General features: G+C 46.9%; 2 protein-coding genes across 6 annotated transcripts in view; both read right to left on the reverse strand.

Annotated features, from left to right (window-relative positions):
• Positions 1 to 403: 403 nt before the first annotated feature.
• The window catches only part of LOC135290017 (serine/threonine-protein kinase PAK 3-like), a 40149-nt gene continuing 12922 nt past the window's right edge, over positions 404 to 27630 (reverse strand). The window contains exons 1-17 of one of the 5 annotated variants that reach the window (XM_064403917.1): positions 18314 to 18568; positions 17333 to 17370; positions 16412 to 16543; positions 13480 to 13614; positions 12867 to 13202; positions 12450 to 12581; positions 9506 to 9640; positions 8892 to 9035; positions 8284 to 8448; positions 7798 to 7975; positions 6128 to 6191; positions 5789 to 5837; positions 4912 to 5024; positions 4130 to 4247; positions 3216 to 3315; positions 1946 to 2142; positions 404 to 1666 (exon numbers count right to left, since the gene is read on the reverse strand). In XM_064403917.1, coding sequence (XP_064259987.1) covers positions 1559 to 1666; positions 1946 to 2142; positions 3216 to 3315; positions 4130 to 4247; positions 4912 to 5024; positions 5789 to 5837; positions 6128 to 6191; positions 7798 to 7975; positions 8284 to 8448; positions 8892 to 9035; positions 9506 to 9640; positions 12450 to 12581; positions 12867 to 13202; positions 13480 to 13614; positions 16412 to 16543; positions 17333 to 17370; positions 18314 to 18392 — 2223 coding nt within the window. In that variant the 5' untranslated portion in view covers positions 18393 to 18568 and the 3' untranslated portion in view covers positions 404 to 1558. Of the gene's footprint in view, positions 1667 to 1945; positions 2143 to 3215; positions 3316 to 4129; positions 4248 to 4911; positions 5025 to 5788; positions 5838 to 6127; positions 6192 to 7797; positions 7976 to 8283; positions 8449 to 8891; positions 9036 to 9505; positions 9641 to 12449; positions 12582 to 12866; positions 13203 to 13479; positions 13615 to 16411; positions 16544 to 17332; positions 17371 to 18313; positions 18569 to 27630 lie in introns of those variants that run through there. The other 4 variants (XM_064403915.1, XM_064403916.1, XM_064403918.1 and 1 more) reach the window with 4 other exon arrangements.
• On the reverse strand, positions 26096 to 27300 carry LOC135290094 (uncharacterized; the record flags this gene model as incomplete). Its single annotated transcript, XM_064403996.1, is given in 2 exon segments — positions 26096 to 26379; positions 26871 to 27300. Coding segments are annotated over 2 exon segments (714 nt in total), but the record flags the coding sequence as incomplete, so codon positions are not given.

The following is a 27630-nucleotide window of genomic DNA, read 5'->3' on the forward strand; positions in this document are numbered from 1 at the left end:
TGATCCTTCTGCTTGCTCACTTGAGCAAGGCTCTCCTTCTGCCAAAGAGATTGCACTTGGGGATACAAATCCAAGTGGCAGGATCTCGAATGCTCTTGAGTCACAGCAGAGAGCCTGTATCCACATAGAGTATTTGGGCTGTCCCATTTCTCCTTTGTTTTTTCATGCAAACGCCATTGCCATTTCTACCTCAAATAGAGGTACCACAGCTGACCAAAACCAGACAAGTGGGTCATATTCCAAAAGCAGCATGGAGTGCATGAATGAAGATGAGCATACCCCAATTTCACAACATGCCAAAGACACTGTAGGGGTGACTTCCACCTTTAAGAAACAACAGACAATTTACAAGGAAATCATGAGCTTGTTCACAGAGTGAGAAGGAAGGAAATTACAAGGAGAGTTGTGGTTTGAAATATTTTATTAATTTCAAATCCTACTTGGGAGACCTATTAGGCAATCATACCCTAACGCTAAACCCCTAGGACTAGTTGTAACCCTAACACTAAACCTAAACCTAAACCTAGTCATAACACTAACTCTAACCATAACCGTAGTCCTAAACCTAGTCCTAAACCTAAGCCTAAGCCTCAGCCTAAGCCTAAACCTAAACCTAAGCCTAAGCCTAAAACTAAGCCTAAACTTACGCCTAAATCTAAGCCTAAGCCTAAGCCTAAGCCTAAACCTAAGCCTAACCCTAAACCTTACCCTTATCCTAACCTACAATCCTGTCTAAGCTGGTTGAGAACTAAGTGGTGCTGATGTCTTGTAATGTCTCCTTCCTCTTCTTCACTGCAACAATCAGGGGCACCAGGCTGGATGCAGGCTCAGCAAATCTTACAAATGGATGCTGCACCAAGGAAAAAAGAAAATCAACAGAAGTCAATGAACCATGAATTTCCAAACTCAGTGCTTCACAGGATTCACAGGTCTCCTAGAAAGATCCAGAAAGATGGACCATCTGCACCTTCATCTTTATGTGCAGGACCTTGCCATCACAGGCAAACCTGGCCCAGACTCCCACTCATCCATTTATCTAGGTATCTTCATCTTGCTGGGATTTTTGCCCTGCCAGTGCTCTAGAAATGGTGCTTTCTGTCCTTGGAGTTTCTTCCTTTCAGGAAACTCCAAAGCCTCACATTGGTCCCTGTCTTTGAACAACAGGCACTGTGTTGATTTCCACAGGGAGACAGAGCAGTGTCTACCTTTCCATGCCCTGCCCCTCCTGTGCTGGATGGCACCTTCCTTCCCAGCAGGGGCAGCCCATTTGAAAGCCTGAAAGTTTTGAAGACCTGCAGGACTTGGAAAAGACACGACAGAATGGAGGAAAATTGATGTGCTTTGGTTAATAAAGAGAAAAGCAAGCAGAACTGCTTGGGCATTGCTTTGGTGTTTTTTTCTCATCTTTTTCTTTTTCTTTTTCTTTTTCTTTTTCTTTTTCTTTTTCTTTTTCTTTTTCTTTTTCTTTTTCTTTTTCTTTTTCATTTCTTTTTTTCTCTTCCTTTTCCTTTTTTTCTTATCCATTTTCTCTTCCTTTTCAATCTCCTTTTTTCTTTTTCTATATAATTGAAACTAGGATGATTGAACCTCCATTTTGAAGGATATTTATCACACATCCAACCATTCCACTGAAAATTTTTTTTCCTTCAGAGACAGAGCTCCAACACTGTTCAAAAAGCAAATGAGAAATGCCAGGCATGGCTGGAGGCCTAAATGGCAAGTTCCTGAACTGGTTAGGTGTCTGAACTGCTTAGGTTTCTGAACTGCCACTTCCCTTCTGATGCAACCAAAGCTACAGCAGATTCTGATGTGCTGCAGGGACATTTTTACAAGGGGATGGTGGAAGTAGTTCCAGCAGATTTTGGCAACGGGATTTTGTCCAATGGCACGCAGGGCATGGGACAGGTGAGAAAGACAGAGGGATCAGTGAGCATTTGCTCCTTACCATGCCAGAAGTTTCTTTCCAGTAAGGAGCTTCTCGTTCCACCATTTCAATGCCCACAATTCCAAAAGACCATATGTCCACTTTGGGGCCATATGGTTGACCTGTCACCACTTCAGGCGCCATCCACCCAGAAGTGCTGGCCACGGAGCTCTGTCTACTCTGCTCAGGAGTGAGCTGAGCAAAGAGGCCAAAGTCAGCTGTGGAGAAAACAACAAACCATCAAAGCCAGCTCCATTTAGGAAACTAAGCAAAAAAATTTCCCACTCTCAGTCTAAGAATGCACTGTGTCATCTGCTGGAAATCTGTCCCTGCTCTATTTCCTCAGGGCTTTAGCCAAGTGTTAGAAATATGGTTAGTAATTTGTAGAAATAAAAGATGTATGAAATATATATGTGTAAAATAAACGGCCGGTACACATCTTCCCCAGGACGGCGAAACTACGGCAGATGGGCAGAGTGGCGTCACCACATTTACATGCGAAATACAACCTGGGCTGCACAGGAGATGGGCATTCACAGAAGCATGCACCCAGTGACGCCCAAGCGTGGATGGCCTGGACGAGGTACCTATCTGAGATGGCCAAAGCCATCAACACCTTTCCATCTGAATGCCAGATTCCGGGAATCGGGGAAACGTATTATTCTATTCCCAGACGAAGATTTTGTGCAGCCCGAACCGAAGAATGAAACCAACTTGAATATGCAGAACTTAGAAGGAGAGAAAGAGACTCTGCCGCGGGCAAAATAAATCGTATAAGAACTGCTAACTCGGAGCAGCCAGTGTGGACGAGGAGAATTTGGTGCTAGCGAGACCAATCTCACGTCCACCCGGCTCACCTCCCGGGGGTGGTACGCTGTCCGATTGATTGGTGGCTGTCGGGAATGTATTACGGTCGCGAAATAAATTTTATTTTTAATTTTTTTATCAAAATTGGCTATTTTTCATTTTTTATTTATAACACAAGGAAATAAGGAATTTTCCATTTCAAAAAAACCTCATCATTTTTTTACACTACCTCCATCAGTAGCCTTTTTATCTGAAGCTTTAGACTTGTAGCTCCCTCCCTCTTGAAAGGACACACACAAACCAATGCCACTGTTGACTGCTTGTGGTTCCTTGTCATACCTCTGTGCACATTGCAACCATGTCACCAGCTCACAGAGGGGTCCCTGCACTGTCACCAGCACCATTTCTGGGGAGCTGGGAGTCACTCCAAGCAGCCCCACACCCACATCCCTGGAATGCTGCACCTGACCAAGAATACACTGACCCAGCTTGACAGAGCCGTCGGTTCTGAGAAGGATGTTGCAGCTCTTCAGACCTCGGTGGATCATGTGGTTTGAGTGAAGAAAATCCAGTCCTCGCAGGCACTGAGAGAGAAAACAGAAACAGGAGAGCAAAACTAAGTGATGTGATTTCATCACAAAAGAAAGGAAACAGCTCTAAAAGATTCCCTTTCCCCAGGGGAATGGGGAGTAATGGCAGAAGACAGTGCCACTGAGAGGAAAGAGCTTGCTGCTGCAACACTTGCAGAGCAGGACCTTTCTAAGGAAAGCTTAGAAAGAGCAACAGCACCTGCTGTTGTAGACTGTCCCCTGCAAACCAGCCAGGATGACTGCTGCTGCAGGGGATGTGCTCTCTCCAGACAAGGGTTTGCCAAGAAATAAAAAGCCCCTGCAGCGTGGATCACTTTTGGGTGGGAGGCTGCATGACAAAGGTTTTATTGCTCTCCTCAGCACACACTTGGAAGTATCACATCAGTCACCTTCTTGAAACAAATACTAATTTGTGTGACTACTATACTTTTCAGTTGAGGACTGTGAGAAATTAGTGTCTTTCTCCTTGCCATTAGTTTCAAATCCTGCCCCCAGCACCTTTGCTTTTACAGGCAAGAAATGCAGTGCAGACAGGCTCGAGGTAAAGGTTTAGAGAGGCAAGGTGGGGAACAGCAAATACAAATATGAGACAGAGCCAGCATACAACAGCAGGAGATAAGAGTAGAGGAAACACAGTACAGTGAGTGCAGGGGCACTGGTAGGCATTTCACTTGAGATGCTTTTGCTTGCCCCTAGCATAGCAGCAACACACAAACAAAGCATTATGCATGAAATCACCCCAGTTCCAAGCCCCTGTTTCCCAGACAATCCTGCCCAAGCCCTCGGCAGCACAGATGGTATTGCTGACCTCCCGACTGACGGCTGCAATCTCTCTTTCAGACATGTGAGTCTCATTGATGACATCGCTCAGGGCACCTCCATCCATGTACTCCATAACCAGCCAGAGTTCATCACCCAGAAGGTAGCTGAAAGAAGGAAACAAGGGCATGGAGATAAACATGCATGGCTTCGTTGCTCTTTGGAAACAACAAGGGTTGTTTCCAGGTGCCTTTGTGATGAGGACAGAATAAAAGGAATAGACATTCCCTCTTGGCTGTGCATTGTTTACAGTCTGCGCAGTCTCAAGGAGAAAGGCACAGCTGTGAAAAAGGAGATGGCTTAGATGGCCAGCAAGCAAAAAGTGCAGTTTAGTAAAAGCCCAGATAAAAAACCTGTCACACATGCTATTTCTGGAAATAAACACCTAGTCTTCCTGGCATGCACAGCAATGGAAAAGGGACAACAATCCAAGGGAAATCCTCTATAGATGGTTTATCAGAACTTAAAAGGTGCTGAGAAAAATTTGAAAAAATTGAGCCTCAAAAGAATGTGGAGTCAGTGAACGTACAGGGTATTGAATTGGTAAAGTAGGGCTGACCCATGTTTTGAAAAATTTTCAAACTGTGTTTGCCAGGGTAAATTAATGCAGACAAAATGCACTCTCTTTCCATCCACTGGAGATAATAGAGCAATAATAATTAACCAATAATTAACAGCTCTATTTTCTGCCGGTGACCAAAGTGGGTTTTTAACTGTAAACAAATGTAGTCTGTAAACAAACGCTGCAGGGATAAAACAACAACCACTCACCTCTTTAAATAATTCACAATGTTTAGGTGCTTATTAATTTTCATGACCATGAGTTCCTTAAAGGTTACTTTCCTTCTGATCAGTTCTTGAAGATTTATTTTCTTTATGGCCACCTAAAATGATGTTGAAAATCAGTAACAGTAAAAATTGGTTTTATGAGAACAACTTCTCACATGGAGTAAGTGATTTTGGATGACTCAGCCAAACTGCACCAAACTGCCTTGTGATTAGACTTTTTAATGGGAGCAGACATCCCAACAGCCCATGTCTCTGCTGCCTTGGGGGCCAGTTACAGGACACGTGGGGCCACTGACATTTTTCCTTGACCATTTGGTAACAATTATGTCTCAACCATCACCCACAAAGCTCTGACCACACTCTCTGCTGCTTTGGATGGGATTCAGAAGAAGTAATCCAGGCGCTAATATTCTGTGGATACATCCTGGGCTATGGGCAGGGCTTAGGGCTTTTAGGGACGCCTTGCAGATCTCTCCCTACGTGCAGCTCCCAAGTGCAGCACTGCAGGTGGCTAAGGAACTACCAGGAACTTTCAGATGGATTGGCTGGCAGCCAGAAATGAGAATTCAGGACTCTGAAGCTGTAGCCCCAAAGGGCAGTGAGGTGCTCTAAGGCACCACCTTTGTTTTAGCCATGGAGAGCGAGTGAGCGCGTCCTTCTCTGAAAGGAACTGCTGCCCTCCGTGCCTTCCTTCTGGCAGCTGAGAAGGACAAAGCCCCAAATGTATTTTGCAGGCTGGCACCAGTCTGTGCTTCTTGTGCCTTTTCAGCACAGCTCTACCCAAAGCTCCAGCTACAGCTCACAGCAGAGGGCAAAGCCCTCGAGTGCAGCAGAGTCTGCGGCAGCTGTTGACATTTACCTCTCCTCCTGTGGCAGTGTCGAGTGCTTTACAAACATCTCCAAAAGTCCTAGAAACAAAATAGCAGCAAAGAAAGGAGAAGTCATTTAGATCTTGCAGTGAAAGCCAACCCACACAGGAGATCTCAGCTGTAAATGCCTAAGATCTGCGGGACGCTGGAAACATGGAGATGTCTTTGACAATGCCTTCTGACCACATTTACAAATTCTGATCAACACTGACAATCTAAGCCCAGTGTCTGAACACGTTGGTAGCTTGTCTGAATTCACACATGATAGCTATTCCACCAGCAAAAAACCTGGTGCATAGTTTTGTAAAATTAACATTGCTTGGACTCACCCTCTGCCAATATATTCCAGATTAGTGTATTTCATCATGAGATTTTCCATCTTCCCCATTCTCCCTGGGGGAAACAAAATGCAAAATGCTCACTTGAAAGAGAGATCCCGCTTTCTAGGGGATACAAAAGGCAGTCCCACTGCCTGGGGCTCTGAGCCCTCCCTTTGTGGACAGATGGCTAACAAGAACAGGAACAGGAACAACAACAAGAAAGCAGATGTTCTGCAGCACAAGTGGCTGGCACAGAGACTGATTTTCTAGCATCCTTTGAAGAGAGAGACCTCTTGACAGTGGACACACAGGGAAGCACAGGGAGACAGATTCAGAGGAGACAGAGACCAGAAGAAAACAGATACCAAGGCAAGAAAGTTTGTCATCTACAAACATTAAGGAGACCTTGAACTAATAGTGCCTTTGTTTGCTTGAGAAAAAGCACTTTGAGGTTCAACAAAAGATTTCCTACTTGCTAAGATTAAATGCACCTTAACATCTAGAATCAATTCCTCTGAACAGATGCCAATTTCAGAACAGCAGGAATATTGCCAAGTGTCCTCATCTTTTCCACCTTGCAGCAGTTTACCAGAAGAATGCCTCTGTGTTTGTAAACCAGAGCAGCTCGTGCTATAACCAATCCCGATGGGACTTTCAGCATCAGCACCCTCACCCTTTATGAGCAGGCTGAGCTCAAAAACGCCCTGGCCTGTGCCCCTGTGAAGAACCACACTGCTTCTCTTCACCCTGACAGCGCGGATCAGTCGCTCCCACTGCACTCGCCCTCTGGGCACTGCACACATCCCCATCTTCCCAACTCGGCATGGCGGGCACGGGCAGAGAGGACAGCAGTGCTCCTGAGGCGCCAGCGTGACACAGACAGCTGCCAGAGGAGATGCTGACCCTCTCCTGAGGCCAGGCCGTGCGATGCAGAAGCCGGCCCAGACGAGGGGCTGCTGCCCCAGGCAGCTCCGTGCTGCAGTGCTGGGCAGCAGCAGGACTCTCCCAGCTAAGGAAGGCTCCAGCCTCTGCAGTCCCACCAGCCCTCAGGGACAGGGCAGCTACCACAACAAGGCTGGCAAAGCCCAAGCAGGAGCACTGACAAGCAGTGGGAAGAAGCCACAGGCAGCCTGAGCCCCGTACAAGCTGTTGCCCCCATTCAGGACACAACAGGATGGGCTTTGAGATCAGACACAGCGAGGTGCAGATCAATGCCCTTCTTGTCCCAACAGGTGATGGCAGACCCAGAATCCACTGGGCTCTGCTCTCAGCCCCACCAGGTCTTATCTGAGAGCACAGCACTGGCAGCTGTTGTGGGCAAGGAGCAGGTTAAATGCCTTGTGCTGCAGAATCACAAAGGACTTGATGTGTTTTCCTAGAGACTGATGTGAGCTGGGCTTCTGCCCATGGCTAGTCACTCAAGCAGTCACAGCCTTCTGCTGATGCAGGAACAATCCCTGCTTCTGCCTTCAGCCCAGAGGGAAGCCCAGTCTAAGGTGCCCTCAGAGGCAGCAGGAACAGCCAGGCGCTCTCTCGCTGCCTCAGAGCACTGCCAGCACTTCCTGAGGGCAGTTCTAAATGTCCTTGTGACACCAAACTGAGGAGGACCCTTTGGTACAGCTGTGCTGACACGTGCACACAATACACTGTTGCTCAGACAAGAAAGACAGCAGACGTACTCCATTGCTGCAGGGAGTCATCCTCGATCCGCTGTTGCTGAGCGGCAGCTGGGTCAGCACAGGAGGTGAACCAAGTGCCCCAGCTCCACTTCTCCGGCTGGAGAGCAAAGGCTCCTTGGGATGGTGCTGCTGCTGCTGCTGCTGCAGCAGCTGCTTCAGTGAGAAGGTCACTGCAGATCTGAGACAAGAAATGAATTTGTGTCAGGAAAGTGGCTGGCAGAGATTGCCCTGAGATCCCATTTCAAATGCAAGCCCTTAGGAGAGCTGCTGTCAGCCACATGCAGAGCTCTTCAACTGGATTGGTTTGGCTGTCCGCTTGTGAAACCAAATGGTCAAAACCAAAGGCTGGTTTAACTCGAGTTCATGGCCAGTTTCATGTTCTGAAGGATGACTGAAACAATGACCGCTCTACATCCTCCCAAGGACTCCTTTCCCCCTCTTAGGGTGCAGACACATTGCAGCTCCTCATTCTAATGTTTTTACCACCTGCTCTTGATTTGTCTTTTCCTGCACCATCCTGGGGATGTGCTTATCCTGCAGCATCTCTGGTTGGTTTGGTTCCTGGGCCTCACTCCAGTCTTGGGTCTCTTGGTCTCCTGTCATTTGCTGGAACTCTTCAAAGGCTTCCAGGTAGGATGTCAACACATGCACCTCAAGTCAAACAGAACAAAGCAGTCAGAGACTACAGCTTGTCCCTGTCAGCCAGGAGTCATCCACTGTGAGGAAAGGGAAAGAACAGGACAGGAGCAGATTCACAAGGGATACAGATAGCCTGTGGCTTGTATTCCAAATCTATCTGAGTGATCATGTACACCTGCAAAAACCTCAAGAAACAAGGGGACCTGGAAGAAGTCACCAGGACTTTTTTTGGATGACTTCTGAGCAAGATGTAAAAAGGACTAATCCCACTGTCCAAGTCAACATCTGAGATTCAGCAGACCAGGAAGTGTCCTTCAGAGCAGCTGTGATAGAGGCCTCAGCAGGGTGGCATTTAAGAGGCATCACCCCATCCCTCCCCTGCTGGGCAGAGGAAAGGCAAGAATGGCAGGAAGCACCAGTTTGGTGACTGCAGGGGCTATTGCTATTTCACTCACTTTCGCATCTAGAGCCATTTTCTCCTGAAGGATGGGTTTAAATTTCTTTATGATGATTTCAAGAATTTCTTCTGGCCTCTTCTTCCTTGCCTTGTTCCTAGCCTCAGTTTCCTGCAGCTCTGCCGGCATCTGTTTGTAAATGTTCTGTAGAGAACAAGAGAGAGGATGTCCCATGAGTGGAGTGGCTGCCACTATTTCTGGTTTTGTTGATCATTCGTGTGCTGATGGAGATTCATCTCCTCTTGAATTCTTCTCATCTCATCTTTGTTCCTCCTCTTCACTGCCATGATGGCACTCTGAGCTTCGGGCAGCTCTGCTTGTGGTCTGCCTTGATGTTCTGTACATACAAATGCACAGCAAGTGACTGGGAGCTGCCATCAGGATCAGCTTTTTCCTCTTGCAGCCTCAAAAGCACATCTATGCAGCCACTTCTTTCTGCTTCCCTACCCACCTCTGCTTCCATTGCAAACCTCGTGTCCCAGTGCTGATCTCTGCAGATTCCAAGGCTCTGTGCTTTCAGTGCCTGTGGGACTCCTGGCCTCCTTAGGCCCAAGAGCTCTGTTTTATGTTCCTCTTCCTGCCCTTCCCTCTGTGACCTGGCCAGTCAGGCTTACCTGGCCATTCTGCTGTGGCTCTTCCACCTGCTGCCTGAGCTGCTCTTCCTGCTCTCGGGCTGGGAACAGCTCTCCCTGAGCCTGGCATGGCATCTCTGATAAAGCAATCTGCTCCTGCTTTTTCTCTACAAGGACCTGCACAGAAAGCAAGAGAAGATGGGTTTTGACTTGCCATATGATATTTGTGAGACAAGACTCAAAGGCTGATGGGCTCACACATTCCCAAAGCTCTGTGCTGCTGCTCTCCTGGGTCATTCCCTGCCCGAGGGGAGGCACAGATTCCAAAGTGAGCCTGGCACTACAATCAGGGGCCATCTGGCACTGAAGCTCCAACAGCCTGTCAGGCAGCTGACAGGGAAGGTGTGGCATTCCTCAAGGCTCTGGTGAGGGCCTCCCTCTGCTCCTGCCATGTCCTCTTTGTCTTTCAGTAGTGACTGACACCCAGCCCTGTCCCACAGCTCCATCCTGGCTCTGCAGGTGGCTTCCTGGCTGAGCTCAGCCCTTGGGAGAGACACTTCTGCAGTTCACGTTCTCCTCAGGCCTGCACCAGCATTCCTGCCTTTCTGACATCTACACTCTTGTTAGAAATCCTGGTCATTCAGGAGATAAGTACACGTGCAAAGATCCTCTGATGGATGTCACAGAGCCTCTATGGTCACCTCAGTTATATGGAAGAGGACCAAGGTGTTTCTTCTCCCTCTTTTGTCAGCTGAGAATTCTGACCAGCAGTAACAGAGACTCTCATAAGGCCCCATTAACAAATGCACTTACACACCCCTGGGGATGCCAGTGAAGGAAACTGTGTGTCATGTAATGCATGTATGAGCAGAGTCACCAAACACCATTGAACCATGGAATTGTTCCACCTCTCTCGGACAAGCAGAAATTTAAAGAATTAAGTGGGGACTTCAGGGCAGAATAGGCCAGAGGAGGAAAACAGCTCTGAGGGGAAAAAAACCACCGTATCTGGAGGGGGAAACATCTCTGCCTGCTCGGAATTGGTCAAGAGAACATGTCTCTAGCCCTCTCCTGAAAGGGATGCTTTAGGTGAGCTTTGCACCTCCAAATCCTTTGTGCCAGAGCTGGGAAAATTCAGTTATGTAAATGTTACATAGATAGAGATAGACAGACAGAAACATAGACATATAGATCTCACTGATATAATCTCTCTTTACTGTCCTCTCTGTTGCTGCACACATCAACACTTGGTAGCCAGTGCCCTGGTCAGCAGCAATCCTGAGATTGCTGTTGTGTTGCTTCAATAAACCACATTCTTGGGGAATCTGGAGTGTGTAAGTCCTTATGGAAAGTGATCTGATCCACAGCATTGCACTGGGAGCTGCATTCCCTGTGCATCTGTGCTGGAGCAAGTTCTTCTCTTGGACACGACCACACTGACAATTCTAATGTGGCTGTAATAAGACATAAAGCCCAGCCACTCCCAGCTCCTCTGATTTCTGAGGACCAACTGGAATGCAAAGGCATTGATGTCATGCTAAATTCCCAAAAACAACACACACTGATTCACTGGGCTGAAAAAAGGAACAGGCACTGATAAGCTCAAACTGGTCTGTAATGCCATACTGTCTACCCTGGAAGAACAAAAGCTTCTTCTGCACCAAGGTGCCTGCACCGAAGGATGACGTGACAAGCAAAAACATTTCATTCTCCAAAAGTGACACCGAGGAAATCAGAATTCTAGCAGACACAGTCCCAGTACAATGAAAGAGCAAGAAATAATGAGGAAAAGTGCCTTAGATGGGAGAAAAAGAAAATGGGACAAGACTCGTACTACAAGCAATTAAAAAAAAAAAGAAATTAAAATAAAAAAAAGGCAAAAAGTCACACCTGAAAGTTACTAAAATATTTGGAAGCATTGAGGAAAAGCTGAAGGTTCCTCACGAGACTCCCCTTTTCCAGGCTAAAGCTCCCTCAGCACCTCCTCCCTGGCCTTATGCTCCACACCCTTGCCTACCTCCCATCTCCTTCTGTGCACACGCTCCAGCCCCTCAAGGACTTGCTGTTTCACAGGGGCCCACAACTGCACACAGCACTCACTGCAGCTGCGGCCTCAGCGCTGCCCAGCACAGCCCGACGCTCACTGCCCTGCTCCTGCTGCCCCTCTGCTGCTCACACAGCCCACCATGCCCTTGGCGCCTGCCCACACGCTGCTTCACGTGCAGCTGCTCTTTACCACCATCAGCCCTGCTTCCTTTTGGCCCACGCAGCTCGCCAGACACACTCTTGCCCATCTGACTTCAAATACTGCATCCTCCATTTCAACATCTCCTTCCTCTTCTCTACAACGCAAGACAGCACTCAAGGACTTGCAGCTTCACCCCCACTCCAGGCTCCAGTGCACTTGCCAAAGCTGCAGACTTTGGAAGGAAGCCACAGAAACTCCCCGCTTCTGCCTTTTGCCTCACAAGAAGCCTTCGCAACTACGCGCTTCCTTTCCTTGGCCACACGGCACAAGAATGGCCCCCCACAGCTTCACGCACAGCACACTCATCTCCTTGCAGCTTAGCAAAAGCCAACAGAGATCTGGGCCAAAAGAGGCTGTATAAGTGAAGAACTGCTCAAGAAAACTGCAGAACACTTCCACAAGCCAAACACACCTTTCCACGAGGGAAAATCAAAGGAACAAAACCCTGGGACTGCCAGCACCACCAGCTGTGCCCTTGGCCAATGCACTGCAGAAGCCCAGACATAGAGCTGCACTCAGCCAGGCAGCCAAAAGCCCACCCAGAGCCCCCAGCTCTTCGGTGCCTCAACATGACAGGCCAAAGGCCAATTTCCAGCTGGCACTGCCTGCACAAAATGGCTACGTCCTGCAAGACTCCAGCACTCCGCCTCCTCGGCCAGCAACAGCAAGTGCTGGCTGCTCAGCAACTTGCACCTCTGCCTTGCCCTAAAGACAGTGCCACCCACAACTGGCACTTACTCTCTTGGGATGATCAGGCTGGGCTGTGACCACGGCTGGAGTCTCGTGGTCATCTTGCTCCCTTTGCTCCTTTTTGGCTTCTTCTCCAGGAGCAGAGGGAGCCAGGGGAGAGATGGCTTTTGTTTTTGTCTCCTGTGGCAAGAGAGAAGCATGAGGGACAGGCCATTACCCTGCATTCCTAAACTCATTTCTCCTGGCATTTACAACCACATCTTGTAAGAAGAACTCATCAACTGTGTTAGCAGTGGGATTCTCAGTCACTCCAACCCCATTAAAGTCGTCCAATTCAACAGAACACTATATAGCTACACATTTGATTTGCCTCCTTGGCTGCTATCAGCAAGCAACATTGTCTCTGCAAAATGGAGTTTTTATTTCTTGCGAGGTGTCTGCAGTGGCTGTCCCTCCTTTACTCACTTGCTTTTTCAGAGCCCGAGGGAGCCGGTTAAGTTTCTCTCTGATGATTTTCATTTCTTCCTCCAGCCTCTTCTCCCTTGCCTTGTCCCTCTCCTCAGATTCCTGCAGCTCTGCCTGCACATCTTCCTTGATGGTCTGTAAACAAGAATAAACACGCTGTTTAATGAGTGGAGTGGCTGCCACTCTTCCACGTACCTGGTTTTGTTGATCGCTCCTGTGCTGGTGGAGATGAATCTCCTCTCGAATTCTTCTCATGTCTTCCTTCTTCCTCCTCTTCACTGCTATGATGGAACTCTGAGCTTCGGGCAGCTCTGCTTGGGGCTCTGACTTGATGTTCTGTACATACAAATGCACAGCAAGTGACTGGGAGCTGCCATCAGGATCAGCTTTTTCCTCTTGCAGCCTCAAAAGCACATCTATTCAGCCACTTCTTTCTGCTTCCCTACCCACCTCTGCTTCCAATGCAACCCTCCTGTCCCAGTGCTGATCTCTGCAGATTCCAAGGCACTGTGCTTTCAGTGCCTGTGGGACTCCTGGCCTCCTTAGGCCCAAGAGCTCTGTTTTATGTTCCTCTTCCTGCCCTTCCCTCTGTGACCTGGCCAGTCAGGCTTACCTGGCCATTCTGCTGTGGCTCTTCCACCTGCTGCCTGAGCTGCTCTTCCTGCTCTCGGGCTGGGAACAGCTCTCCCTGAGCCTGGCATGGCATCTCTGATAAAGCAATCTGCTCCTGCTTTTTCTCTACAAGGACCTGCACAGAAAGCAAGAGAAGATGGCTTTTGACTTGCCATATGATATTTGTGAGACAAGACTCAAAGGCTGATGGGCTCACACATTCCCAAAGCTCTGTGCTGCTGCTCTCCTGGGTCATTCCCTGCCCGAGGGGAGGCACAGATTCCAAAGTGAGCCTGGCACTACAATCAGGGGCCATCTGGCACTGAAGCTCCAACAGCCTGTCAGGCAGCTGACAGGGAAGGTGTGGCATTCCTCAAGGCTCTGGTGAGGGCCTCCCTCTGCTCCTGCCATGTCCTCTTTGTCTTTCAGTAGTGACTGACACCCAGCCCTGTCCCACAGCTCCATCCTGGCTCTGCAGGTGGCTTCCTGGCTGAGCTCAGCCCTTGGGAGAGACACTTCTGCAGTTCACGTTCTCCTCAGGCCTGCACCAGCATTCCTGCCTTTCTGACATCTACACTCTTGTTAGAAATCCTGTCATTCAGGAGATAAGGATGCCTGCAAAGATCCTCTGATGGATGTCAAAGAGCCTCTATGGTCACCTCAGTTATATGGAAGAGGACCAAGGTGTTTCTTCTCCCTCTTTTGTCAGCTGAGAATTCTGACCAGCAGTAACAGAGACTCTCATAAGGCCCCATTAACAAATGCACTTACACACCCCTGGGGATGCCAGTGAAGGAAACCGTGTGTCATGTAATGCATGTATGAGCAGAATCACCAAACACCACTGAACCATGGAATTGTTCCACCTCTCTAGGACAGACAGAAATTTGAAGAATTAAGTGGGGACTTCAGGGCAGAAAAGACCAGAGGAGGAAAACAGATCTGAGGGGAAAAACCACCATGTTTGGAGGGGGAAACCTCTCTGCCTGCTCGGAATTGGTCAACAGAATATGTCACTAATCCTCTCCTGAAAGGGATGCTTTAGGTGAGCTTTGCACCTCCGACATCCTTGGACTAGAGATGGGAAGATTCAGTTATTTAATGTTACATAGACAGAGATAGAGATAGAGAGAGAGAGAGAAAGAGAGATATCTCACTACTATAATCTGTTATTACTGTCCTCTCTGTTGTTACACACATCAACACTTGGTAGCCAGTGCCCCCAGTCAGCAACAATCCTGATAATGGTGTTCTATTGCTTCAAGAAACCACATTCCTGGGGAACCTGGACTGTGTAGGTCCTTATGGAAATTCGTCTGACCCAGAGATTGCACTGGGAACTGCACTGTGTGCATCTGTGCTGGAGAAAGTTCTTCTCTTGGTGTCTACCACAATGACACTGCTAAATTTGCTGTAATCAGAAATTAAGCACAGCCCCTCCCTGCTCCTCTGATCTCTGAGGACCAGTTGGAATGAAAGGCCATTGATATCCTGCTCAATTCCCAAACAAAACACACTCTGATTCCCTGAGCTGCAAAAAGGAACAGACATTGATAACATGAAAGTGATCTCTAATGCCATACTGGCTGGCCTGGAACCACAACAGATCCATTGGCACCAAGCTCATGAAAAACGACTTAATTCTCCAGAAGTGACACATTGGAAATTAAAATTCTAGCTGACCCACTACAAGTACTGTAAAAGGGCAGAAAATAATGAGGAAAAGTAGCGTGGTAGGGAAAAAAAAAGAAAATGAACAAGCCTCATCCTCCAAGAAAAGAAAAATTAACAATTTAAATAAAGGGAAAAGAAGTAAATTCCAAAAGTGGCTAAAATATTTTGATTGAGTGAGCAAAATCTGAATGTCCCTCACCAGCCTCCCTTTGTGCAGACTAAAGCTCCCTCAGCACCTCCTCCCTGGCCTTATGCTCCACACCTTTGCCCAGCTCCCGTCTCCTTCTGTTCACACGCTCCAGCCCCTCAAGGACTTGCTGCTTCACAGGGCCCACAACTGCACACAGCACTCACTGCAGCTGCGGCCGCAGCGCTGCCCAGCACAGGCCGGCGCTCACTGCCCTGCTCCTGCTGCCCCTCTGCTGCTCACACAGCCCACCATGCCCTTGGCCTTCTTGGCCACCTGGCCACAGGCTGGCTCTTGCTCAGCTGCTCTGCACCGGCAGCAGCCCTGGCTCCTTTTGGCCCATGCAGCTCCCTAGACACAAAGCTGCCCATCTGACTGCAAATACTGCATCCAACATTTCAACATGTCCTTCCTGTTCTGAGCGACACAAGACAGCACTCAAGGACTTGCAGCTTCACCCCCACTCCAGGCTCCAAGGCACTTTCCAAAGCTGCAGACTTCACCACTAAAAGGACCCACAGAAACTCGCCCATTCTGCCTTTTGCCTCACCAGAAGGCTTCGCAACTAAGTGCTTCTTTTCCTTGGCCACAGGGGACAAGAATGGCCCCCCACAGCTTCACGGGCAGCACAATCATCTCCTTGCAGCTTATCAGAAGGCAAAAGGCAGCTGGGCCAAAATAATTTGTACGAGTAAAGAACTCCTCAAGAAAAATGCAGAACTCTTCCACAAGCCAAATACACCTTTCCACTCAGGAAAAACAAACAAACAAATAAAGCCCTATGACCAGCGGCTCAACCACCTGTGCCCTTGGCCAATGCACTGCAGAAGCCCAGACATAGAGCTGCACTCAGCCAGGCAGCCAAAAGCCCACCCGGAGCCCCCAGCTCTTTGGTGCCTCGACATGACAGGGCAAAGGCCAATTTCCAGCTGGCACTGCCTGCAGGAATTGGCTACGTCCTGCAGGACTCCAGCACTCAGCCTCCTCGGCCAGCAACAGCAAGTGCTGGCTGCTCAGCAGCTTGCACCTCTGCCTTGCACTAAGGACAGCAGCAACCACAACTGGCACTTACTCTCTTGGGATGATCAGGCTGGGCTGTGACCACGGCTGGAGTCTCGTGGTCATCTTGCTCCCTTTGCTCCTCTTTGGCTTCTTCTCCAGGAGCAGAGGGAGCCAGGGGGGAGATGGCTGTTGCATTTGTCACCTGTGGCAAGAGAGAAGCATGAGGGACAGCCAGTTACCTACCATTTCTAACCTCATTTCTCCTGGCATTTACAACCACAGCTTCTAAGGAGAACTCGTCAACTGTGTTAGCAATGGCATTCTCAGTGTCTCCAACCCCATTAAAATGGGCCAATTCAACACTATATGGCTATGAATTTGATATTCCTTCCTGGCTGCTATCAGCAAGCAATGTTGTCTCTGCAAAACAGAGCTTATATTTCTTGCAAGCTCAGAAATGGACAAGTAGGAAAGAGCCAGCAACGCCATTGCTATTGCTGCTGCAGACAGGGAAAACTACAACTGGATCACAGTCCCCATCCAGTGCTGGAAAAGGAGAGGAGATGTTGTAAAGAAGCCCCCTTGTTGGCTGGAGAAAGACAAAAAGAACAGGGCTTCTCCTCCTGGCATACCAAAAACACCTACAAGCCCCAGGATGCAAGTGAGCCACTCCAGTGTCTAAAGCACTTGGATGCACTGAGGGCAGGTTTGGCAGGGCAACAGCCCTTGTGCTGAGCACTGTCATATGGGCATCTATGGAAATTCTTCAGTTCCCCTTCTTCAGATTTCTGAGGTTGAAATTAGGAAATATCCACTTTTTTTTTTTTTTTAAGTCATGGGAATTATTTTTTATTTTCTTTGGGCTTTTCTCTCTGGATTTTCTTTTGGCCGTCCTTGCTGGCCCTCTATACTCTTCTGTGTCTAGCCAAGGTGACAGCTCGCTCCCAAATTTTTGAATAGGAAGAACATGAAATCTTCCTTTCTCACTCACCTCACGATCTGCTCCGCTGAATACATGTTTTATGTGACCTGTAGTGGGCAGGGAAAATGAATCAGATGCTGTGAGAAAAGTTCCTGGCCTGGTGAATCCCACACAAGAGGTCAAGCCAAACAGAGCTTATTTTCCCTTTCACAACATCTCTCCAGGAGACACATTTCATTCACGCAGCCACCAAGAGATCAGGACAATGTTCATGCTTGTTGCTACACTTCAACCTCTTTAGTCAGCAAAAAAATACAAACACGATCAAGAAAATACAAATTCTTCTTTAACACTCAATATTCCTGTTCTAGTAAACACATAAAATAGCTTCTAAAATCCTCTCCTTCAGGTGCTTTTTTTAAAAAAAATCAGTTGCATCCACTAATTCTCATTAACTTGCTGTAAACAGTTGCCCAGTAAAGCTTCCCCAAAATTCCTCTGAGCTTTGGCAGTTCTATTGTGAAACAGCACAGCAGCAGCTGCAGGGTTCAGGAGGAGACACTCACTGGTTTGGAGTTTGCACTTCATTGCAAAGGGAATCACTCTTTTAGCACTAGGTAAAGGGTCAAGTTAGACAATCAAATTCTTTCATGACCAAATTTAGAGAGAAAGAAGCTTTCCCTGAATTCTGGGAACAACTGCAACTGGGAAGAACTGAATTTTTAGAAGGCCTTCTGAGAAGTTCTCCCAGTCTACATTTTCAAAGCTGTCTTGCTTGTCCCAGCAAACTGAGGAAATGACAGACCCTGTTGCCACAGACTCTCCCGTGGACGGAAGGGAACCCCTGCAGGTTCCCTGGCAATGCTGCCCCTGTGGCTACAGACACCCCCTTTTTAGCTGAACAAATTGACAGGAGCTTTATTAAACCAGTGGCATCCTAATGCTCTTTCTGTTTCTAAATCAGCTCAGTCACTAAGAAGGAGCAGGAAGACATACAAAAGCTAGGTTATGTTACACCCTAACCTAAGTAGAGGGGAAATCTCTACTTACGTGCCAGGTGAGTCAGAAAATAGCCGGAATAAGTAACGCCATAAACAGTAACCACTGCAGCAGCAAGCTGCTGAATCATTGTAGCACTGCTGTGCAAGTTTGCACGCTGTGCTCCAACACTAGAACAAACAAGGCTCCTGTCAGTGTGCAGCTGCCCACTGACAAATGCCTCAAGGCGCAGGGTGCTCCTGCTCTGAGCAAGCCCTAGGGCTGCTCTGACACTGAGGCCTTCCGTGCACCAAGGCAACCTTCTCATGTCACCACTGTGACGTGGCAACCATGCCCTGACATCACAAAGCAAACGCTCCATGCTGGTCTGTGACTTTATGCAAAGCAATAACCAACCTTCCCCACAGCAAACACAAAATAGCCTGGGAAGTTCTCCTCTGTCACACAGCAGCACAAATTGCCCTCTTGGGCCAAACCCCGTTGTTCAAGGGATCCAAGAGCAACTCCAAGAGTGTCCCAAGCACCTACAGCCTGTAGCCCAAGTGAGCACTGAGATGGGACCCAAGCAAAGGAAACCAGATCGAGAAAATGGCCCACAGCATTGCACATGTGAGAAACGACTCTCACTTTGAACATTTTAAAGGTTTATTAAACCTTAACAAAGGACTGAACAAGGAAAAATGTTCAGCACTGACAGTCTCTGTGACTTGCAGCCACATCCTCATCTACAAAAGACATACTCTGCCTTTGATAGCTTTAGCCCCTCCAAAAGTTTGGTCAGTCAACTCTTTCTCTGCTATCCATTGCTGGAGATTACTTTCTTACATCTTGATTGGAGGTCAGATGTTTTAGACCCCACCTCCTGGTCACAAGCCAGCCCTCCCAAATGCCTTGAATACAAAGGTTATTACAAGGGGAGGGGAAAGAGGACAATGGGAGGATATATTACGATAACATCACTTTACATTTTTACATCCACATCATATCAACCTCTTAATTGTGAGAGCAAACCATTACATTACTCATCTGTAACACACAGAGCCAGGAGAGAAGCCACTGTTGGCAGAACAGCTGAAATAATTGCTAACAAATCTCCCCATATATTTGCACGTTTATCGGACATGCCCAGGGCTCCTGTGCATGTACATCTCTGCCTTTAGTCCCCTTTGGAAGCACTCACACTGGCAGCATCTGCCCAGCAGCAGCAGCTGCTCCAAGCTGGGAACGTGACTGGAGGTGCTGATTTCCAGAGGCTTCTGTGTGCCAGGGGAAGGCAAGGCAGGAGCGGGTTGAACGGCGCTGGCGCTGCTGCTGCTCTGTGCCAGGGAGCCCCGGATGGGCAGGGCACGGTGCCCTCTGCGCTGCGGGCTCTTCCTCCTGCCACAGCTGGGCACACCTGGGAACAAGGCAGGACAACTTGTGGGAAACCAAGGGCTCTGTGGGGCTCCTCTGCTCTGCACACACCCAGGACACCTGCAGCAAAGAGCTCTGGAGCCTAAGAAGAGAAACCAGAGGGAAACAGCTGGAATAAGTTTCATTTGGACCTTTCTTACCTGCTAACAGAAGTTGCCCAAATGAAAGGTTACCAAGCAGGGCTTGATCCCTGCTGCCAGCTCAGGGTTAGAAAGAAAGCAATACTTTGTTTCAGTGCTGGGTGTGTAGGGAATCACTTCCCTAACACATGTACACCCAGCAATCTGACTTACTAGTTTGTACCCATGGAACTAAGAAATAGTCAATACTTTGCTGAAACTCACAGGCTAAACATTACTCCAAATTATTTGACATATTTAAACCTCTTCTCAGAATTTATTGCCATCAGAGTAGGAGTGTCCTGTAGGTCCCTGGTGGTTGTTGCCACAGGTTCAGGAGGAGACCCATGCACAAAATAACTAAAAGACAACTGGACTTGCAAAGCAAATTTATTCCATTAGTTGCAGTGGCAAATAATACATACCAACCCCTGGATTCCCAAACATCCGCTGGGCAGGAGAAGGAGCTGGAGCGTGGTGCTCGGTAGGAGGCACAGGTAGGCAGTGCACTTCCAGGACATCCCCTGGATCAAAACGGTGTGCATCTCATCCTTCTCATCCCTCCACCCCAGAACCAGGCCTTCTATCTCCTGCTCAGGAGTGGGATTTTCCCAGTTACAGCATCAGCTCACACACGGCCGGCGTGTGAGATGAGGCCACCATGGCTCACCATACTCCATGGCTCCCTGCCAACAAGGGCTCCATGATGCATTGCTCCCCTTTCAAAGCTGAACTGCCCACCCACTGACCAATACATTCTTTCTCTTTCAAGGGCCAAGTTCTCCCCTTTAAACAATACACTTTTCTTCATTGTCTTGTCAACCTGCTCAAACATGGATCAAATATGGCAGGACCTCGGATCTTGGGTTTCCTGCTGTCAGGATGATCCAAGTGTCCCTTTTTCCCAGCCCAATGGTTGAAGGAAGAGTCGGAATTCTTTGGCTCTGATTCACAAGATTGTTCATTATCTAATGTCTAAAATATTTCTTCTCAGATTCACAGAGGTCTGATCTGCAGGTCTGTCAAGGGCATGCTGCCCTGCCCTGAGGCAGTGCTATCTCTTGATACTAAAATCTACATGTACTTTATTCACAGTTATTTTCCAATACCTATCACCTATGTTAGACTGTCTACTTCTACTCTAAACCAATCCAAAAGTGCCAGCATCACCCAGAACATGGATGTTAGGAAGGAGAAAGAAGAAGGACAGGGAATGGCCAAATTCCTCCATCTTGGGATTCCAAACCCCTGTTCTAAAAATCCCAAAATTCTACTTTTCACCCTGTGACAACTACTATTATGCTACTTCAACTTCTGTGACTTGGGATTCTTCATACAAGGTTGTTAATTTGCTCCATGGCTTAAGATCAAAATCCCAAGTGTCTTTGGCTTCCTGACAGGATCTCTGAGCCCCCTGCCAGGGCTCGAGCTATCCAGGGCACCCAGAGGGATGTCCTGGGTTCTGACACTCCAACACGACTCCTGCTCCTGACACAGTCATTTAGGAAATATTTCAATCTTCAAATTTGCCTCTGCTAGTCAAGAGACTCCTAAAAACACTTTCTTCCCTTTCAATGCATTCCAGCTGCCTTCTTAGCAGTACCTCTCTCTTTATTCTCAAGGCTAAGATAGCCACTTGCACACATTAATCACTGCAATGGGGGAATACAGGGTTCAGCACTGCCTGTTAAAACTAAAGAAATTCACAAGACTAAGCCCTATTTGTTAAAATTAATGCCTCTCCTTCCTTTTCTGGGAATCAAACACAAGCGTTTCATCAATACACCCTATAAATGCTCTTGCTGAGTGAAGAGCCACATTGCTGTGTCAATAAAGCAGCTGGGACTCAGTTTCTTCATGCAGGGAAAGCCAATTCTTTATTCATATAACACATTTTTATGCGGTTTTCACAGCCCTCATGTTCAATTCCAACTGTCTGGTAGTTTCCTTGCTACACAATTCATTGCTTAGAAGGTGTTTTTGTGTGTATGTGCTAAGACTTTCTCTGTTACTCAGGTGTTTCCATTTTTCCTCTGTGGACTCTCATGGGTCAGATTTCTTGTTTATTACAGATGCAAACTGTTTTCTAACCACAACAGCTTACTGTTTTAACTGCACTCATTCTTACGATTTTTCACATGGGAAGTTAGCTAGCTGCACATAGAAGACGTAACAGGCCAGCTGGTAATTGAGCAGAGCCAAGGCCTGATTTTATAAGGCCTTTCTTTTCTAATACCCCTACCTGTGTGCAACACATGGTGACTTTCTTTCAGAAATTAATCAGGAAAACACAGATTGCCTGCTGAAATTATTCTGCTCTTTTCCAAATCAGTTCACTACTCAAGTACAACCTGCAGGCACATCCCAGATTCCCTCTCTCCCAGCAGCTCAGAGCGGCACTGCACAGTGCTTGCTGTGCTCCAGAGAGCACAAAGCAGGCTGGCCTGGTGGGTCTGAATATTTCTGCAGAGCACTCTGCATTTCACACCTTTGCTGTGGCTCAGGGCAGAACTGCAGGCCTGCAGGTGCTTCCTGGCAGAGCTGTGGGAGGCAGTGGCTCCTGCAGATGGGAGCTGCCAAGCTGTCAGTGCCTCAGGCTGGCCTGGGTTGCCCTGGCAGAAGTGCCGTGCCTGAAGGACGCTGCCCTGTGCTCCAGCCTGCCCAGCAGCCCGGCTCCCTGCGCCGCTGCCCAGAGTGCTGCACACACTGCTGCCCTTTGCCAGGAGTCACAGGGCAGCCGGCAGCAGAGTAGGAATCCTCAGCCAGGCCAGCGGTCCTGGGCTGCCCCTGGCCTTTCTCTGCTCCTGGGCAGACTCCAGACGGCCAATGCCTCCAGTCTGGGCTGTGCCCAGCACGGCTACGCTTCCCCTCGGGAGCAGCCAGCTGCCACCTGGGGTCTGAGAGCGGAGGATTTGCCCGCTGCCAGGAAGAGGCACCCAGGGCCCGGCTGCTGCCTCCTGCAGCTCCAAGGGCCTCCTTCCAGCCAGTGGGTTACATTCCAAAAGCAGCATGGTCTGGAGAGCATAAATGAGGATGAGCATTCCCCAGTTTGACACCATACCAAAGACACTGTATGGGTGACTTCCACCTTTAAGAAACAAAAGAAAATTTACAAGGAAATCAAGAGCTTATTCAGAGAGTGAGAAGGAAGGAAATTTCAGGGAGAGTTTTGGTTTCAGAAACTTTATTAATTTCTAATCCTACTCAGCAGGCCTATTAGACACTCATAACCAAAACCGAAGCCTAGTCCTAAACCCTAACCTGAACCTTAATCCTAGTCCTAACCCTCGTCCTAACTCTAGTCCTAACCCTAACCCTGACCCTGACCCTAACCCTAACCCCAACCCTAACCCTAACCCCAACTCTAACCCTAACCCTAACCCTTGTCCGAACCTACAATCCCGCCCTGTGCCGGTTGAGAAGTAAATGGTCCTGATGTGATTTTCAGTTTCTTTGGTCCTTCCTCTTCTTCACTGAAACAATCAGTGGCACCAGGCTGGACACAGGCTCAGCAAATCGTACAAATGGATGCTGCCCAAAGGAAAAAAGAAAATCAACAAAAATCAATGAACCATGACTTTCCGAGCTCAGTGCTTCACAGGATTCCTCTGGCTCCTAGAAAGATCCAGAAAGATGGACCATCTGCACCTCCTTCTTTATGTGCAGGACCGTGCCATCACAGGCAAACCTGGCCCAGACTCCCACTCATCCATTTAACCAGGTGTCTTCATCTTGCTGGGATTTTTGCCCTGCCAGTGCTCTAGAAATGGTGCTTTCTGTCCTTGGAGTTTCTTCTTTTCAGGAAACTCCAAAGCCTCACATTGGTCCTTGTCTTTGAACAACAGGCACTGGGCTGATTCCCACAGGGAGACAGAGCAGTGTCTACCTTTCCATGCCCTGCCCCTCCTGTGCTGGATGGCACCTTCCTTCCCAGCAGGGACAGCCCAGTGGCACTGGCTGCTGCACTTCCCTCTCTGCCACACAACCTGGCAGTAACCCTGGGGCAGTTCCTGTCTGCTTGAGCGTGCCAGGCAGCAGATGGGGCTGGGACAAGTCCCTCTCAGCTCTCCCTGTTTGCGTCCCAGAAGCCTCGAAGGGTGGGCTGGGGGCACAACCAGGGCCCCTCAGAGGCTCACAGTGAGCCCCCCACAGCCCCTCCTGCCCACAGCCAAATCTCTGACCACTCAGCCAGCCTGGCTTCCTTGGGTTCCTGCACCACCTTTGCATGTCTCTGTACCCTGCATTGCTCTACTTCAATTCTTTTGCCATTGGATAAAATGGAGCACCCCACCAAATTACAAAACAGGGCAACAGAAGCAATCAGAGGACAGAGCACGTCTCTTCTGAGGACAAGCTGAGACACCTGGAGTTATTCAGCCTAGAGGAGAACAGGCCCCAGGGAGACTTCATTGCTATGTTCCAGTATTTCAAAGGGGATTCTCAGGAAGTAGGTGGCACCTTTTTTAACAGTTGCAATAGGACATGAGATAATATTTATAATATATAATGGGGATTGAGTCAGATTAGGTCTAAGGAAGATCTTGTTTACTTGGAACATGATGCAACCCTGACACAGGTTGCCCTTAGAGATGGCAGGTGCCCCATCCCTGGGCAGGGATGGGGCAAACATTCCATGGTAGGTGAGAAGGGGCTCTGAGCAACCTGATCTCTTTAAAGATGTCCCTGCGCATTGCAGGACACTTGCACCAGATGACCTTTACAGGGCCCTGCCAGCCCAGCCCAGTCTAGGACTCCTTGCCATTTTCATTTGAAGAGCACCAAGAGTGGAGGTGAGGAGGAAGGGGGCTCATCTGATGCCTTGGACTTCAGTGGAGGAGGAGCCCATCCCTCGCACCCTGTTTCACCTGCAGCCCCTTTGCATTTTACCTGCAGGAGCTCCTTGGCAGACCAGCGCTGCTCCTTGTCTGTCTGCAGGCAGCAGCTCAGGAAGTCACACAGGCAAGGTGAAAACAGGTTGGGCTGCAGCAGCTTTGGTATCCCTCGTCTGGCTATCATGAGTTGAGGCTGGGGAAAAGGAAACACGAGTCTCCACCTGCTGCTTTCACATCTGTAACTGCTCTCCCAGATCCCATTGTTTAACCCACAGGTTCAGTGGCAGTTTCTGCCCTGGCAGAGACCCAGAGATGCCTTTCCTTCACCAACCAAACACCCAAACCCCGATGCAGCCACAGCTTTTCCAACATTCAGCAGATCTTGCCTTGGCAGCTGATTTCATTGACTGACCTACTCAGTGGGAACGACATCACCAAAAGCATGTTTTGTTTCTCTGAGGATTCACACACACCTGACAGGCAATTTGGAAGGGGAGGTTTGCTCTATCTATACTATTTCCAAGGATTATTACATGAAAATAATCTCTGCAGTGCTTGTTGGTCCCTTAAGCACAGCTGCCATAAAACAAAAATCATCAAGTTTTTTTTTTCTCCTCTTTTAAAAAATGCAGAAGCAGAATCCATCTAAAATAGACAGCAATAACAATGGAAAGAGGCCTTGGAGTCTCCATGAAAGTGCCTGCCACCATAGTAACAGCTCTGCTGGTGGCACTGAAACAGATGGTGCCCAAAGAGACTTTGTGACTTTCTTGTTCAACCCAGAGGAAAATTTCCTTCACTTTTCCCACACCACCAGAGGTCACAAAGAGGGTTTTATCCTGTCTCTCTGCAGCTGAGCTCAGCCACTGGACATGGTGGGGAGCTGGAGTCCTCACTGCCATTAGAACTGTGCAGCCCAGGGATGGCCCTGCTCCTGTGCTGCAGAAACACAGCACCGGCGCCGACTGCCCACGGTGGATCCCAGCCCAGGCACCTGGCTGCAAGCTCACCAACTTGTTAAAGCACCAAGAAACAGCCAAGGGTTGGCATACAATTCCAACTGCAGTCGGAGCAAAACACATCCTAAACTTCTCCAGGCCACCCACAATGTACAGACGATTTGAAAGCCTGAAAGTTTTGAAGACCTGCAGGATTTGGAAAAGACACTACAGAATGGAGGAAAATTGATGTGCTTTGGTTAATAAAGAGAAAAGCAAGCAGAACTGCTTGGGCATTGCTTTGGTGTTTTTTTCTCATTTCTTTCTTTTCCTTTTCCTTTTTCTTTTCCTTTTTCTTTTTCTTTTTCTTTTTCTTTTTCTTTTTCTTTTTCTTTTTCTTTTTCTTTTTCTTTTTCTTTTTCTTTTTCTTTTTCTTTTTCTTTTTCTTTTTCTCTGGCTTTTTTCTTTCTTTTTCTTTTTCTCTTTCTCTTTCTTTTTCTCTTTCTTTTTCCCTTTCTCTTTCTTTTTGTCTTACTTTTTCTTTTTCTTTTTCTTTTTCTGTTGCTTTTTCTCTTTTTCTCTTTCTTTTTCTCTTTCTTTTTCTCTTTCTTTTTCTCTTTATTCTTTTTCTTTTTCTTTTTTTTTCTTTTTCTTTTTCTTTTTCTTTTTCTTTTTCTTTTTCTTTTTCTTTTTCTTTTTCTTTTTCTTTTTCTTTTTCTTTTTCTTTTTCTTTTTCTTTTTCTTTTCCTCTCTTTTTCTTTTTCTTTTTTTTTCTTTTTCTTTTTCTTTTTCTTTTTCTTTTTCTTTTTCTTTTTCTTTTTCTTTTTCTTTTTCTTTTCCTCTTTTTCTTATTCTTTTTCTCTTTCTCTTTCTTTCTCTTTCTCTTTCTCTTTCTCTTTCTCTTTCTCTTTCTCTTTCTCTTTCTCTTTCTCTTTCTCTTTCTCTTTCTCTTTCTCCCTTATTCTTTTTCTCTTTCTCTTTTTCTTTCTCTTTCTCTTTCTTTTCTCTTTCTTTTTTATTTTCTCTTTCTCTTTCTCTTTCTCTTTCTCTTTCTCTTTCTCTTTCTCTTTCTCTTTCTCTTTCTCTTTCTCTTTCTCTTTCTCTTTCTTTTCCATTTTCTTTTCTCTTTCCTTTTCTCTTTCTCTTTCTTTTTCTCTTTCCCTTTCTTTTTCTCTTTCTCTTTCTTTTCTCTCTATCTTTCTCTTTATTATCTTTTTCTTATTCTCTTTCTTTTCATCTTTCTTTTTCTCTTTCTCGATCTGTTTTCTTTTTCTCTTTTTTCTCTTTCTCTTTCTTTTTGTCTTACTTTTGTTTTTTTCTTTTTCTTTTTCTGTTGCTTTTTCGTTTTTCTCTTTCTTTTTCTCTTTCTTTTTCTTTTTCTTTTTCTTTTTCTTTTTCTTTTTCTTTTTCTTTTTCTTTTTCTCTTTCTTTTTCTTTTTCTTTTTCTTTTTCTTTTTCTTTTTCTTTTTCTTTTTCTTTTTCTTTTTCTTTTTCTTTTTCTTTTTCTTTTTCTTTTTCTTTTTCTTTTTCTCTTTCTTTTTCTTTTTCTCTTTCTCTTTCTCTTTTTCTTTATTTCTTTCTTTTTCTCTTTCTCTGTTCTTTTTCTCTTTCTCTTTCTTTTTCTCTTTCTTTTTGTTTTTCTCTTTCTCTTTCGTTTTCTTTTTCTTTTTCTCTTTGTTTTTGTTTTTCTTTTTCTTTTTCTTTTTCTTTATCTTTTTCTTTTTCTTTTTTCTTTTTCTTTTTCTTTTTCTTTTTCTTTTTCTTTTTTTTTTTCTTTTTCTATTTCTATTTGTTTTTCATTTTCTTTTTCTTTTTCTCTTTCTCTTTCTCTTTTTCTCTTTCTTTTTCTTTTTCTCTTTCCCTTTCTTTTTCTCTTTTTCTTTCTTTTTCTCTTTCTCTTTCTTTTTGTCTTTCTTTTGCTTTTTCTTTTTCTTTTCTCTTTCTTTTTCTTTTCCGCTTTTTCTTTTTCTTTCTTTTTCTTTTGCTTTTGCTTTTCCTTTTGCATTTCTTTTCCTTTTGCTTTTTCTCTTTCTCTTTCTTTTGCTTTTTCTTTTTCTTTTCTCTTT

This window comes from Passer domesticus, chromosome Z (genome assembly GCF_036417665.1).
Source record: "Passer domesticus isolate bPasDom1 chromosome Z, bPasDom1.hap1, whole genome shotgun sequence".
Classification (NCBI taxonomy): domain Eukaryota; kingdom Metazoa; phylum Chordata; class Aves; order Passeriformes; family Passeridae; genus Passer; species Passer domesticus.